General features: G+C 41.3%; 1 protein-coding gene across 3 annotated transcripts in view; it reads right to left on the bottom strand.

The window, feature by feature from the left end:
- Positions 1-12,646, bottom strand: part of unc13bb (unc-13 homolog Bb (C. elegans)) — a 61,905-nt gene that overhangs the window by 13,787 nt on the left and 35,472 nt on the right. For all 3 annotated transcript variants that reach the window (XM_075455085.1, XM_075455086.1, XM_075455087.1), the window contains exons 9-17: positions 11,876-12,169; positions 11,682-11,772; positions 3,984-4,030; positions 3,695-3,773; positions 2,736-2,810; positions 2,352-2,571; positions 1,932-2,159; positions 1,676-1,817; positions 1,282-1,451 (exon numbers count right to left, since the gene is read on the bottom strand). In XM_075455085.1, coding sequence (XP_075311200.1) covers positions 1,282-1,451; positions 1,676-1,817; positions 1,932-2,159; positions 2,352-2,571; positions 2,736-2,810; positions 3,695-3,773; positions 3,984-4,030; positions 11,682-11,772; positions 11,876-12,169 — 1,346 coding nt within the window. The remainder of the gene's footprint in view (positions 1-1,281; positions 1,452-1,675; positions 1,818-1,931; positions 2,160-2,351; positions 2,572-2,735; positions 2,811-3,694; positions 3,774-3,983; positions 4,031-11,681; positions 11,773-11,875; positions 12,170-12,646) is intronic.

Genomic DNA, 12,646 nt, shown 5'->3' with positions numbered 1-12,646 from the left:
CCGGCTATTTGCCCTGACAGGGACATCATTAAGGGTAATTTGTACATGTCGGAAGAGCGGTCGATTTCCGACTGGAGTGCTGCCACTTGATAATCTCATGTCAGGAGGAGAAAAGGGGGAGAGTGAGGAAGGGGGGGAAGCAAGGGTACAAGAGAAAAAGAGAAGAGAATAAAAAGAGAAGGGAAAATGTTTGAAATGGACTGGGTCACTCATTTTTTCTGCAGATTCTTAACAAAAAGGACTTCTAACTAAATTACTTTTTTCCCACCCCCAAGTGGCTGCAAGATGAACCGAGCACTTCATATCTACCAGTTTATAAGAAGCTGAAGCAGATTGATGTGCATATTCATATTCACTGAAGCTGAGAGATGAAGTCGATTTTAGAACTTTAGAGAACAAAGGAAAACACCTCATGTTTACATACATACACACTTAGCTGGGGAACTGTGATACAAAGACAGCACTGCAGAAATATGATTCCAAAGTCAATGCGATTTGTCCACGAGATCAGGATGAGATTTTATCCCGAGAGGCATTCAAGCTGCATTTATTCATGCCACAAACTAGCGCACGCACCCGACAAATCAACTCTCATGTGCTCGTACATTTTTGTATTAAGGACTCATCCTCATGAAACTCTCCTCATATTCTGGGGAATAATTCTAGAGATTATCATAATTTTCTTCTTTTTTTTATTTTTTTTTATTTTTCCTCCTCCTAAAATGAGCACATTTGTCAGCTAGCACGATAAGACTCATTTACAATTTAATGGCGTAAGCTTGTAAAAGAAAGCCAGTATTTTCATGCAGACAAGTGCAGGCCTTGAGGAGGTTCCATATATGTGGAAAAAATACAAACACGAGAAGCTGCCGCAGGCAAAAGAGACGTGACTAATGGGGTTCAACAACAAACCATTGACTGCACTTCCTGAAAACAAAAATATTCGCACCAAACAGAAGCTGAGATGTGAAATCAGTATGAACAACATCCATGCTGAGCATGTGCTTGCAGGATGGACAGGAGGCATTAAAGAAGATAAAATATAGTTTTGCAACCTATCTTTGCAGTAGAACTCTCATAACCATGCCCAGTTAATGGGCATATGCCTCTTTTCATGTTGTACCGTCTTCTTTTTCTTAGAAAGGAACATCTGTTTGTTATTTTTTACTCCAGTTGAGCACACTGGTCTGAAAATTAAACAACTGAAAAGCACTATCTTTCTAAGGTTTTGTCTTTGTTTATCAGTGTGTCTATTAAGAGTACAAGCCATTCTGTACTGACCCAGGTTGTACCAGACGTCCATTTCTCCGCTCAGAGTTCGAACTTCAATGATACTCTGACCCAGAAAATCGTCAGACTCCCTCTTCAGACGCTGCTTCACCCTGGACTTGATGTCATCATCTTCGTCCCACACACGCACTTTGATTCGGTCTGAAGAATTGTGGCACTCGCTGACGAAAAAAAGACATAGACCACAGAATGATATACCACAGCCACCTCAGTCATATCATCTAGAGAAAATAGTAAAAAATGGTGTGGCTGAAGAACAAGAACAAAATGTTTAAATGCTTTGATCAACTTTTTTTTGGAGTGAAACAGCGTTTCTAGTCATTCTGGCCATCACACAGAAGCTTTTATATTTTCCATTTTATAACAGGGAAACTTGGCGACTCACAAGTGGAACTTTTCCTCCCAAACTGGATTGAGGTTGCCATAAATGGTTTTGGTTCTCTTCTTGGTCTTGCCCACTTGAACGGTGACGTATGGATCACTGGATCCTGTCTTGTCTTTTGCTTGAAGTCCTTGAGCACAAACAACTAAAACAAAGACAGATAAACAAATCAGGAACAACCACGAGGATCAACCACAGTTTAAAACTGTATGGTTAAGGCCGATGGTAAGGAATTAAATCATAGTTGATCGGAGGGTACCAGTGATGGTGATCTTGGCTGACCACTTTGAGGTTCCATCCAACACGCTCTGTTTGATAGCTTTCATCTGCTGGGCGTGAATGGCCTTGCTGATGACGAAGAATTCTCTGATCAGCTCAAAGATCTCAGGTTTGTTCCTCTCCCTAATCTTCATCCTGTCCTTCATGGCCATGATGATATTTTGAGTCCGGTCTTCAGCTCCATGCTTACAGCTCTTTTCCGCAGCACCTAAATGTGGAACAAATTGAGTTTTTTTTTTTATCTCACTTTGAGCAGATTGCATAAGCTTGTCGGTGTTGAGAGCGATGGCCGAACATTTCAGAAAACAACGAGCTTCCTTGACAAAGAAAACCTGAGTGATGATAACACTTCAGATCACTCACGAGCATTACCTTGAACCACTTTCTGAACAATACTCACGCTGCAGACAGTCGGCATTCAGTAGCTCTTGGCACTTTTCATGGCACTTGACCCCACATTCAGAGCAACGCATCCCTTGACGAGCGATTCCCCACAGCAGTCCCTCACACTCGTAGCAGTATGTGGGTGTGGTGGCTGTCCACACCTCAAAATTATGTGGCGTAGTGCAGGATATGGGGTAGATGAGAGCCTGCAGGGTCTTCTTGTAAACATGGTTTTTCTACAAAAGAAGAGAAGCTTTTTAAAAGTGTATGGATTTGCTGGTTCTGTTACAGCATATTCAGAACAAAGAACCAGAAAATGATCACCTTTCTTGGAACAGATAATGTGATTATTAATAAAAAAAAAATCTTTAAAAAAAAAAATGGTAAGCATGTCACTCACCAGCTCCTCGTCTTTGAATGAAGACCTAGCAGCCATAGCAGAAGCGATTCCTGCCTTCCTGGCTTGGACAAGTGACTAAAGAGGATGTGACAAATGGAAATTTGCTTAAATTTGCTTTCAGTATGCAAATCTCTTCCCTACCCACAACCAAGTGCACTGCTATACTGGGGAGGATGGTTATAGGTGTGGTCAGTTGGGTTAGAATAGTTTGCTCTTTCCCCATCTGCAAACTCTTTCCAGATAATCAGAAAACCCATGTGAGTCTTGTTAGTTTGAAGCCACGGATGAGCAGATCACTAAAAACTAGATCAATGTCAAACCTTTAACTTACAGAACTTTGTTAGTTGTAGTACTTTACCCATGACGCGGCCATCTTTATCATTTCTCTATTAGTGGCTCACCAAGTGAGGGAAAACAGAAACTAGAAGGTGGAGGAACGATTGGTGCTTAAATATTTCAAGTAGGTAATATCAAGTAGGAAGAAAAGCTACTCTTGACCAAGAAGATTGATGCATGTTTAAATTTGTAGCAAATATGTGAAGTCAAAGAGGTCAACATGCTGAAGACATTCATGTTAGAAGGATCTACTGTTCTATCTGTCCTACTTGATATTTTATACTTCTGTTGGGAAAGGGAGTGGCAACTGCATTTTACAACTTACCATAGCCTGACCAAGAAGAGTGAATGCATTCAAGAGAGTTGTGGTGAATAGTTTCGGGTTTAAGAGAGGAGGGGAGAGAGAAATTAGCAGGCTGATTTCATTATCTGTTTCTTCCATGTGTTGATGACAATCTCATCCCAAATCCAGTTTTAAGATAAAAGCACAACCAACACTTCTGTGGTGGTTTTACAAACAGAAAGACATGCACTCAACATAGAGAGAACAAAAACAGGCGGGATGACAAATGACATACAGAATATGCATCGAAAGAATGACTGACTGACTGACTGATACTGACCACATCGCTGACCAAGGGGATGGGCTTCTTTTTACGAAGGTCAGGCATGCTGTCAATCCCGTACAGACCGGAGCCACCGCTAAGAACCGGCAAAAATAGCATAGGCGTTAACGGAAAGGCATCGGACAAAACCACACGGCAGGGATTTTAAATGTATTAACATGGTCACACGACTACAGTCACCACAAGCTTGACATACAAAATTATTCCTGTTGACCCAGTGATTAAAAATTCACCATTGTAACCTTAAAAGCTACGCAGATAATGGTGTTTATAATGCATGACTTACCCTGGTTTGACCCAAGCCTGTCTAACACTTGGTTCCACATCTCGGACCTGTAAAGTTTTAAAGAGACTTGATGAGACTCATAAATTACTGGGCCACAATATAAAAAGAGGGGAGGAGAGTAATGGAAACAAATGTGGTTGAGTTTCACCTCTCTGATGTCATAGAACATGCAAAGTTAGGAAAAAAAAAAAAAAACAAACAAACTAAGGCTAAAATAATGACGACACATTTAAAAAAAATGAAAAAAAATGGTGAACCAACACTACAATATGATGATAAAATCCACACAATTTCAAAAGAAGCTTCAATAGGACAGTTCCAAGAGAAGCTTTAGAATAAGCAGATGGAAAGAAAATCTTTCAAAGGATTTTGCAAAAATGCCATCGGGTGTAAATAGGGTCTTTACTTCCATCACAACAAAATGAACATTCCTCTGGCTTCACTCACTAGCAGTTTTTTTGGGAGGGGGAATATAAAGTAATTGCACGAGAACCAGGCCTCGAGTCTTCACCAGATAATCATAATGGAAGGCTACAGCAAACCAAAAAACTGCAGCGCAGAACAACTTTAAAAAAAAATACTGTCCATACAACAATGTGCATTGTTTGCATTTAGTGCATTATGCTTTTAGGTCGATGCATGCATTTCCACTGATAAAGAAAAAGCTAGGGTGAAAAATGAGACAATTATCCCACAACAATCAAAATCAAATAAACAAGAAAAAAAGAACAAAACTGTAGAACATGAACATCAAGCTGGTATCACGTGAGTAACCTGATTATCTTCTCTCCCAAACTCTGAAAAGAAACAAAAGAAAATAAAAAAAAAATAAAAATAAAAAAAAATCACATTTCACAATTTGTTTGGAGTAGTTTTAACCAAAATTACTAATGTAGCATGTTTAAAAAAGTCTGTGGAATAATACATAATATTGGATTCACTGCAAACTGAAAGTATTTTTTTAACGTATTACCAGCTAGCCAGTGATTACAATCAAAGGAAAGGAGTAATTTCAAAATACCTGGGATAAATTCGTCTTGAGATTGGGAACCCTGCGACCCTTGAGAGCCATGGGACCCCTGGGACCCCTGAGACCCTTGAGCAGACTTCGAAAGTCTGTGACGAGTTCGCCTCTTTTCCTTCAGAATGCGCTGGAAATTAGCTATACGTTCTCTGTGACTGGCATCGGTCGGTTTTCGCGGATTTTCTTCGGCAAGGACGAGGTTTTCGCTAATTGGACTTAACCTCACCTCATCTGTGCTGAGGAGAGGACAATCAACCTGTGCTGCAGGACTGTGCTCCGGTGTTAGCCCAAGGATGGACAATTCCCCATCCAATGGAGATACTTCTCTTACTTGCGAAGTCTCCGCTAAGGAACACTCTGTTGGGGTGGAAGGACGATGGCTTGCTTTATGGGGGGATGCTCGTAGGGAAAATGACATGTTGCCGTGCATCTCACTACAATCCACATAGACTGAGGCCTCACTGCCCTCCCTTGGAGAGGCAAACTGAAGGTGACTGTCCGTCAGACTAACCTCCTCCTGTGTATTCTCAGTACTGCTCTGCTTTGGTTCACTGGATTGTCTGGCTGGGGATGAAGATACATCATTCTCGTCATCGTTAGATCCTTCCAACTTTCTCAAAGCCCCTTTCAAAGCGGACCTGAATGTGACCACAGCCTTGCTGAAAGTTGTTACATCGAAACCTACATTGGGGGTTTTGGGTATGCTCTCAGAATCTATTTCGGAAGACTCTGGTGAAAAACAATTCCCCGCATCCTCCCTGGAAATGCTGTTCTCTGTCCAATCCCTGTCCAAACTCTCGGCAGACCCCAGATTAAGTGTGTCCCCAGATGACGGACAGTCATCGCACGGTGAACGTGGCTCCAAATAACCATCGTCGCAGTCTGTTAACAGCACAGTAGAGCAGCTGAGGCTCCGGGAGGGCACACTGCCGAGGTCATTTGCGAAGGCATCCAAGGTGTGGTAACCAGAACTACGTGAAAATGGGCAATTTGCAGCGCAGTCACATTCCAGGTTTTCTTCCCCGGTCTGATGTCGGAGAGGCCTCCAGTCCACCATGCTGGAAGAACTTGAGGGAGAATTGTAATGGTGTCCAAACAGCAGCGAGAGGTGCTCAGAGCTGGTGTGTGAGGAATGACCCGGTGTGCTACTTTGCGTCTCCTCTGTGGCACACCTGTTCCAAACTTCTTGACAATTCTCCAGGTCTCCTCTGCTATTTGCACAAGAGGAGAAGTCCTCCTCGCTCCAACCTCCTTCACCGCTTACACTGTGCTGTATATCAACAGAAGGCCACCGGTCACATTCTGTGTCACCAGAAAGAAAGCCGGCTTCATGGAAATTAGAGCTTTGACATGATGACAAAGAGCTGGTGCTTTGGTAGTTCTGGCCACGATGAAGTTCCAGGTAGCAGAGGTCAGGTTTTGCAAGGCTTAACATTTGCATGTTTGAGTTCTCTTGTTCTGTTCGATAGACTGATCTGACAGTGGCTTCATCATCTTGCAGGTGTTTGGGTATTCTGTAAGGTGATAAACGTTCAGGACCTTTTCCATATTCACTGTGATACAACAGAGGACTGAAGTCTCTCCCTTGAAGTGATGTGATGGCGTTCTGTCTACCCAGGCTTCCTTGCCTGACACGTGGTGTTTGACCCACTGGGCTAGGGAGAGGTTCAGCTGAAGTTCCAGAGTACAGGTCACCAATTTCACTGAGCACTGCGTCAACACAACAGGACACTTCATCCACTGAGCCTCGCACAGAGGACAGATACTGCCTAAGGTCAGAAATTTCCTCCTGTATCTTGTTGATGCCTTTCAGTTCTTTTAGGATATGTTCCACTATGTTACTAGAGCCTTGCTCTGCTGCTTCATCCTCCATCTTCTCCTTCTCTGCATCTTTTCCGACTCTTTCGAGTATCCTGGGCATGGCATTTTCCACAACTTCACCGTCATCTTGGCGCTGGGAAGTTCTGTTTTCCACAGAAGGAGCTCTGTCAGCTTTGATCCTGGTAGTGTCGACCGATGATACGTCACAAGAGCGATTATCCTCGGGCCCCTCCAAACACTTCTGCCCCATGTCGGGGCTCTGTGGTCTCTTCTTCTGCAGATCTCGCCTCTTGGGCGAGAGTGGAAGTAGCTCTGATGTGCGTTGTTCATCCTGTCCACTGAGGTGTTCTCTGGGGAACATCCCTGAGAAGCAGCACTCGCTATCAGCTCATAGATAAACCACAGGCTTCGTGACTCCTCCTTGGAGAGGCATAAGCATAGGCCAGCGTCTGAAACTACATGGAGGTAAATACCTGCAGCACATGTCATAAGTCATTTTGTTGAGAAAGAAGAGAAAAGACAAGTGTTTAGAACTACTGAGAACTTCTGCTGCACCTCTGCCATGATACAATAGCCAAGCATAATAAACTAAAGAAGGTAAGGGAAGATATGGCATTTTAAAAAATGAGCCATTAGTGGAAATATTCACTTTTTAGTTCAATGCGAAATTTCATTTATGAAATTGATACTTTTTATTTTAATGAGAATAATGGAGGACAAATAATAAAAAAAAACATTCCAACTACATTGTGTAGTCTCTCTGAGCATTGCAACTATGAAATAAAGAATGATACAGTGTTATGTCATTGGTTTCCTTTCATCCAAGGTTGTTTTTACTTCATTTTCAGACCTGTGAAGAATCATTTTTTGATTTTTATTATGACTTTATACATACAACCTTGGAATTAAAAAAAGAATATACTTTTTTTTTTCTCCCACCACTTTTAGTTGGATTGACAGTGCTGCTTTAACTAACTTCTCAGTCACAGTAGCAACTTGTAGAATCAACACCATGCAGCTGCTCAGATCTCTGTAATTACCGTGCCTTGGAGAGACAGCACAGTAATTAGATGACATATCTGAGGCCATGTCATTCTTTCACACCCCAACCAGCTGCAACGCCTGGTAGCTCTGACCAAAAGACAACAGCACATACACCACAGGCATGACCAAATACCCCCAAAAATAAGGCATAAATGAATGGTGATACCATACATCTCTGACTATAACCACTTTTTTTTCACAATATATATTCACCATTTATTTGGGTACAAAAAGTTACCAAAATGATTAAATATGGTCATCTTTGCTTGTGGTGGTGCTAGTTGGCTGAAGTAATATATGTCTATATATATATTTATATATGTATCTAGAAAATTAACACACTAGCACATTTGTAGCCTAAGGATACATTGACATACAGAAGCGATGCATCACCTAATTCACCGCATTTATACGGACATTAACCTGCTTGTTGACGCTCGCACTAATAAAGCCAGTGGCATCCAACAAATCAATATGGGATTGTTAACGTGCAGATGCTGTCGTGCAATAACCTTAACAGTTTTACAGTGCTCAATTTTTTACTGTACCATAAGTGTTTTCTTCCTATAGGACGAGTCATAGTTGACCTCTAATTTCCATTCGATGGCCTGGGACATTAGTCAAATGGAACTAATAATTGTATCAGAAAGGATCTCTACAGCTAAAACAAGACCTTAAATCAAACTGGACAAAGTAGGATATCTGCACCCTCAGCCTCATATAGCACGCATGGATAAATTAACACACAAAGTGGTCCTCGCTTCTATAGCTAGCTGCAGCTGCTTTTCTTTGATTCTGCTCATATACCGTGAAACTACTTTACACAATGGCAAGCTGTAATCTTGGAAGAATACAGGTGGAGTAAAACAGAAAACAGAACCCAATGAAGAAAAGGAAAAGGAGAAGCAAATAGCTTGGGCTCACCCACAGGTCGATGTATCAGAATGCTATTGTATCTTATGCATTGCGTGCATCTACAATGCTAGAAAGGCAACGATCAGCTGGACTACATTTGCAAACACCAAATAATTGCGTTGCCAAGGCAAGACAAATATTAAAGCTCTAAAAAATATCTAGCAATAAAGTACCTGTCACAGCTTACTTCTATAGATATTTTTATGGTTCTTCAATGTTCCTGCGTGTGAATTTTTAGAAGTTTTAAGTACAACCTTTAACAAATCAGACATACAAGATAATATGAAAGTCCTTAGACTTCAGATGCACACATACTGAGCGCTGGGATTTTCTTCACCATTTGCTACTTTGCAAATTTAGTTAAAGTCGTCATTAACGTAACTGTAATGAGCCTATGCTTTAGTTTCGGGGAAGCACATATCCAATTTCATGAGGTAAACTATTCCACAGAACATATAATTGCCAGCTACATCAACCCACCCCTGCACTTGAGGTCTCCAATAAGCACTTGAACACTCAAGGTGTGTGTCAGCCTGATAAGGGTTCGGTGGGCAGAAAAGTATAATCAAGCCTATAAGAATAGCATATAGCAATCACAGGTCTGAATGTGAAAAATACAGTGATGAGCGCGTTGGCTGAATTAACTGAGAATATGTTTTTGCCGTAAACATATTCTCACATATTCTTTTAAAAAACGCAGTGACAGGGATATCTGGCCTAAATATGTTCAGTTCATGACATCATACACACCAGATGGTGTTATGAAGTCTTAAAAGTTGAAGGGGTGGTTGGGTATGGGCCACTCATGGTGACAAGCTGCAGAAATCTCTTTTTTTTTTTTCCTCTCCTGATCAAAACAGGTTGCAAATGCAAATCGAACGACATTTGCTCATTTGGTTTTTATAAGTTTAACTACAAATTTCATACAGTATTTAAACAAATAAAACAGAAACTTGCACTGATAAAAAATATAAACCTTACCTTATTTGAAAAAACAAGCCACCTGTAGATATCATTTTGTAAGACAGATTAAATCCACATCTCAGTGATGAAAATGTCTATCTTTTATGAGATGCATCTCTAGGAGTACTATTAAATGCCTGGCTATGATTCAATAAAACCAACACTTCTTTAACTGGCAAGAGCGCACAAGTGCTGAACTCCTCATTTCTACCACTGGAAGGACGAGCATGACAGAAGTAGAGCACATTGCACAGTAGTTCACCCTCGGTTAAGTAGCCATCCCGACTTCCCTCCCACCCTCTTGCATGCTTTCTTGCTCTCTCCCCGTTTCTCTCTCCTGGTGTCCTCTGGCACAGTGCTCCAGTACAAAGCTAATCTGCGGCTGTAAGACTGCCAGCTCTCAGTATAATTCACTCTTTTCTACGTTTCCACATCTGCCAGTTGGAGGGACTTCCAACTACGCTTGAACTGTTTTCTTCAAAAAGTGTTGTTCGTTTTAATATCAACATTTGGGCAACGATGGCTGCCACGCTAGCAGAGATTGTCTGACTTTCTTCTACCTGGGGAAAAGTGCAAGGAGTTGGCAAATATGTCCCTCTGAGTGCCAATGGTGCATAAAATTTGAGTGAATTAAAACATATCTCATCTCATTCTAATATTCAAATGCAAGCCAGCATGTGAGGATGTTTTACAGTACTGATTCAAGATTCTTATTTTGTTGGTCGCTTTGACACCATCTAACCCAATAACCACCTATTCTAATTAACTCGTGATTTCAACTTTCTCACGTCACAGTGTTTTTCCATGTCCTTAAACAAAAATGGTACTTACAAAGCTTTCACCTTCCATTCAGTCATCTTTCCAATCAGCCATTTACAGTTCACGCGCCTCTCAACCAGTCCACGCAAACCAATGATACTAATGGGGCCATGCAAGGGCTTTGATCATTTTTCCTTCAGTGCCATCCTGTTAAAAGCTTTATCAAGGGCAAGAAACCCCGTTATGGCTGGCTGAGATTCCAATGCTCTTAGTGCGAGCACCCTGTGAAGATCAAATTTTCCACTTTTCTATGTGGTTTAGACAAATTCCTAACGGACGGTAACGGCAACTGGAATAACAAAAGGTCAACGTGGGGTTTGATTCTGGAAAAAAAAAAAAAAAAAAACAGTCAAAGATCATGTGACAAAGCTCAAAGAAATCCCACACGATGTAGTTAGACACTTAACTTTTCCATGTGTCTGTTTTTTTTTTTAAACCAGATAAAAAAAAAAAACAACAGGTTCAAATTTTGGAATTAACTGATACCTCATTTATTTGGTAATGGCCAACATGATTTCTCATAAATGACTTAAAGCCAAATGCCGCACACAGAAACAAATAGCAGTTGAACATGAAAGGTACTGCCATGAGTGAATAACCCATTAATGCAAATGATGGTGTTGTTCAATCCTTGAGGGACGGGCCCTAATCAACAGAGGGGCCGTATACCCCCACTTTACCTAACAATTATAGGGCCATGTGAAGTCATAAAATGGACCCCTTTATAGGGAGAGACCGAAGGAGCTGAAAAGCTGATAGTTTCATCTCACCTCTTTTTGTGAGGCATATTTTGTAGGCGCAGACACAGGGGTGGGGAGGTTATGACTAGTCAGTTTAAGGCACCTTTAATAAGGCACTGAGTGAATTTGAAGCAGTTCCACGGAAGGATGCACCTGTTTTGAAGTAAAACTTTAAAAGACAGAGAAATCGTTCAAACATCCAGAGAGGTTCAACTCAACCAGTGTCAAAGAAATGCAAGCATTGTGTTTGTGCATATGTTGCCTTTGAGCACTGTACTGTCGGACCGTGAAAAAATAAAATGAGACTTCAGGGTAGATGAAAAATCAAATGGAATCAGATGAGGGTGGAGCAAAAAGTAAAACACTGCTTACCTCCCGGAGCTGAACTCTGACTTTATTGATGGCCTTCAACCAACGAATTCTGGATGGGGAAAAAGGTAATGGCGGCCCTGCATCGTGGAATCTGGGTTACATGGATTTAGAGAAAGAGACAGAGACAATGCCTCAGGTTCCCTTGCATCCTCTTTTTAGCACTTACTGAATTACAATATAAACAAGAATGGTACCTTTGAAGTTTCAATGATCCTTTCTCTGCTGGAGGGTCATTTTTCAAACCATGTTCTACTTCAGGGGACATCCTGTGCATCTCCTGCTCACTGACAGTAGAATGTCCATTGGCGGAAAGATGCCCATTTGTGCATGGCTGTCCGTTAGTGGATGGGTGTAAGCCAGTGCTATGGAAGGAGTGGAAGGACTCCTCCAGCTCTGATCCTCCAGTGCTCTCATGGCCAGTCTCGCTAAGCTGGGAGCTGGTCTGGCTCAAGTTCCCCGATGACCCAAAGCGGCTACTTTGCACTGGACTACATGACAACAGAGGAAAAATTTAAAATCAGAATGGGTGAAAATGTATTTTGACATATTTATGTTCTTTATGTTCTCCCACAACAAAAAGCCAAACAGGTGGGGATTGTTGAATCAAGGTAAAGTAACTTCTTTAATGAATGAATAGTTTAAATGATTATTTTTTTAACAACACTTCAATTAGAGTGCAATAAACCCCACCCTCCAGCTAAGGAGGGTGGGGTTTTTGCATAAACTATGTAAGTGTCTAGTTTTGTCAACAATCTTTAAATGAACTGGTTCTGTATACACACACCACAACATGCCCTAAGATTGATACTCAACCTTGCAAGGAGGCTGCTGCATGTTGAAAATAACAAAAATGGGAAAAACTGCATTAATGCAAGTGCAATATACACTGCATAGACTTTCTAACATTAGATCTGCAATTCTAAATTGAAATGTCTCAAATAAGAGCACGTTAAACTCAGTGGTGT

Source organism: Odontesthes bonariensis, chromosome 22 (genome assembly GCF_027942865.1).
Source record: "Odontesthes bonariensis isolate fOdoBon6 chromosome 22, fOdoBon6.hap1, whole genome shotgun sequence".
NCBI lineage: Eukaryota > Metazoa > Chordata > Actinopteri > Atheriniformes > Atherinopsidae > Odontesthes > Odontesthes bonariensis.
Note: the sequence above shows the minus strand (reverse complement) of the source record. Positions and strands in the feature narration are given on the sequence as shown.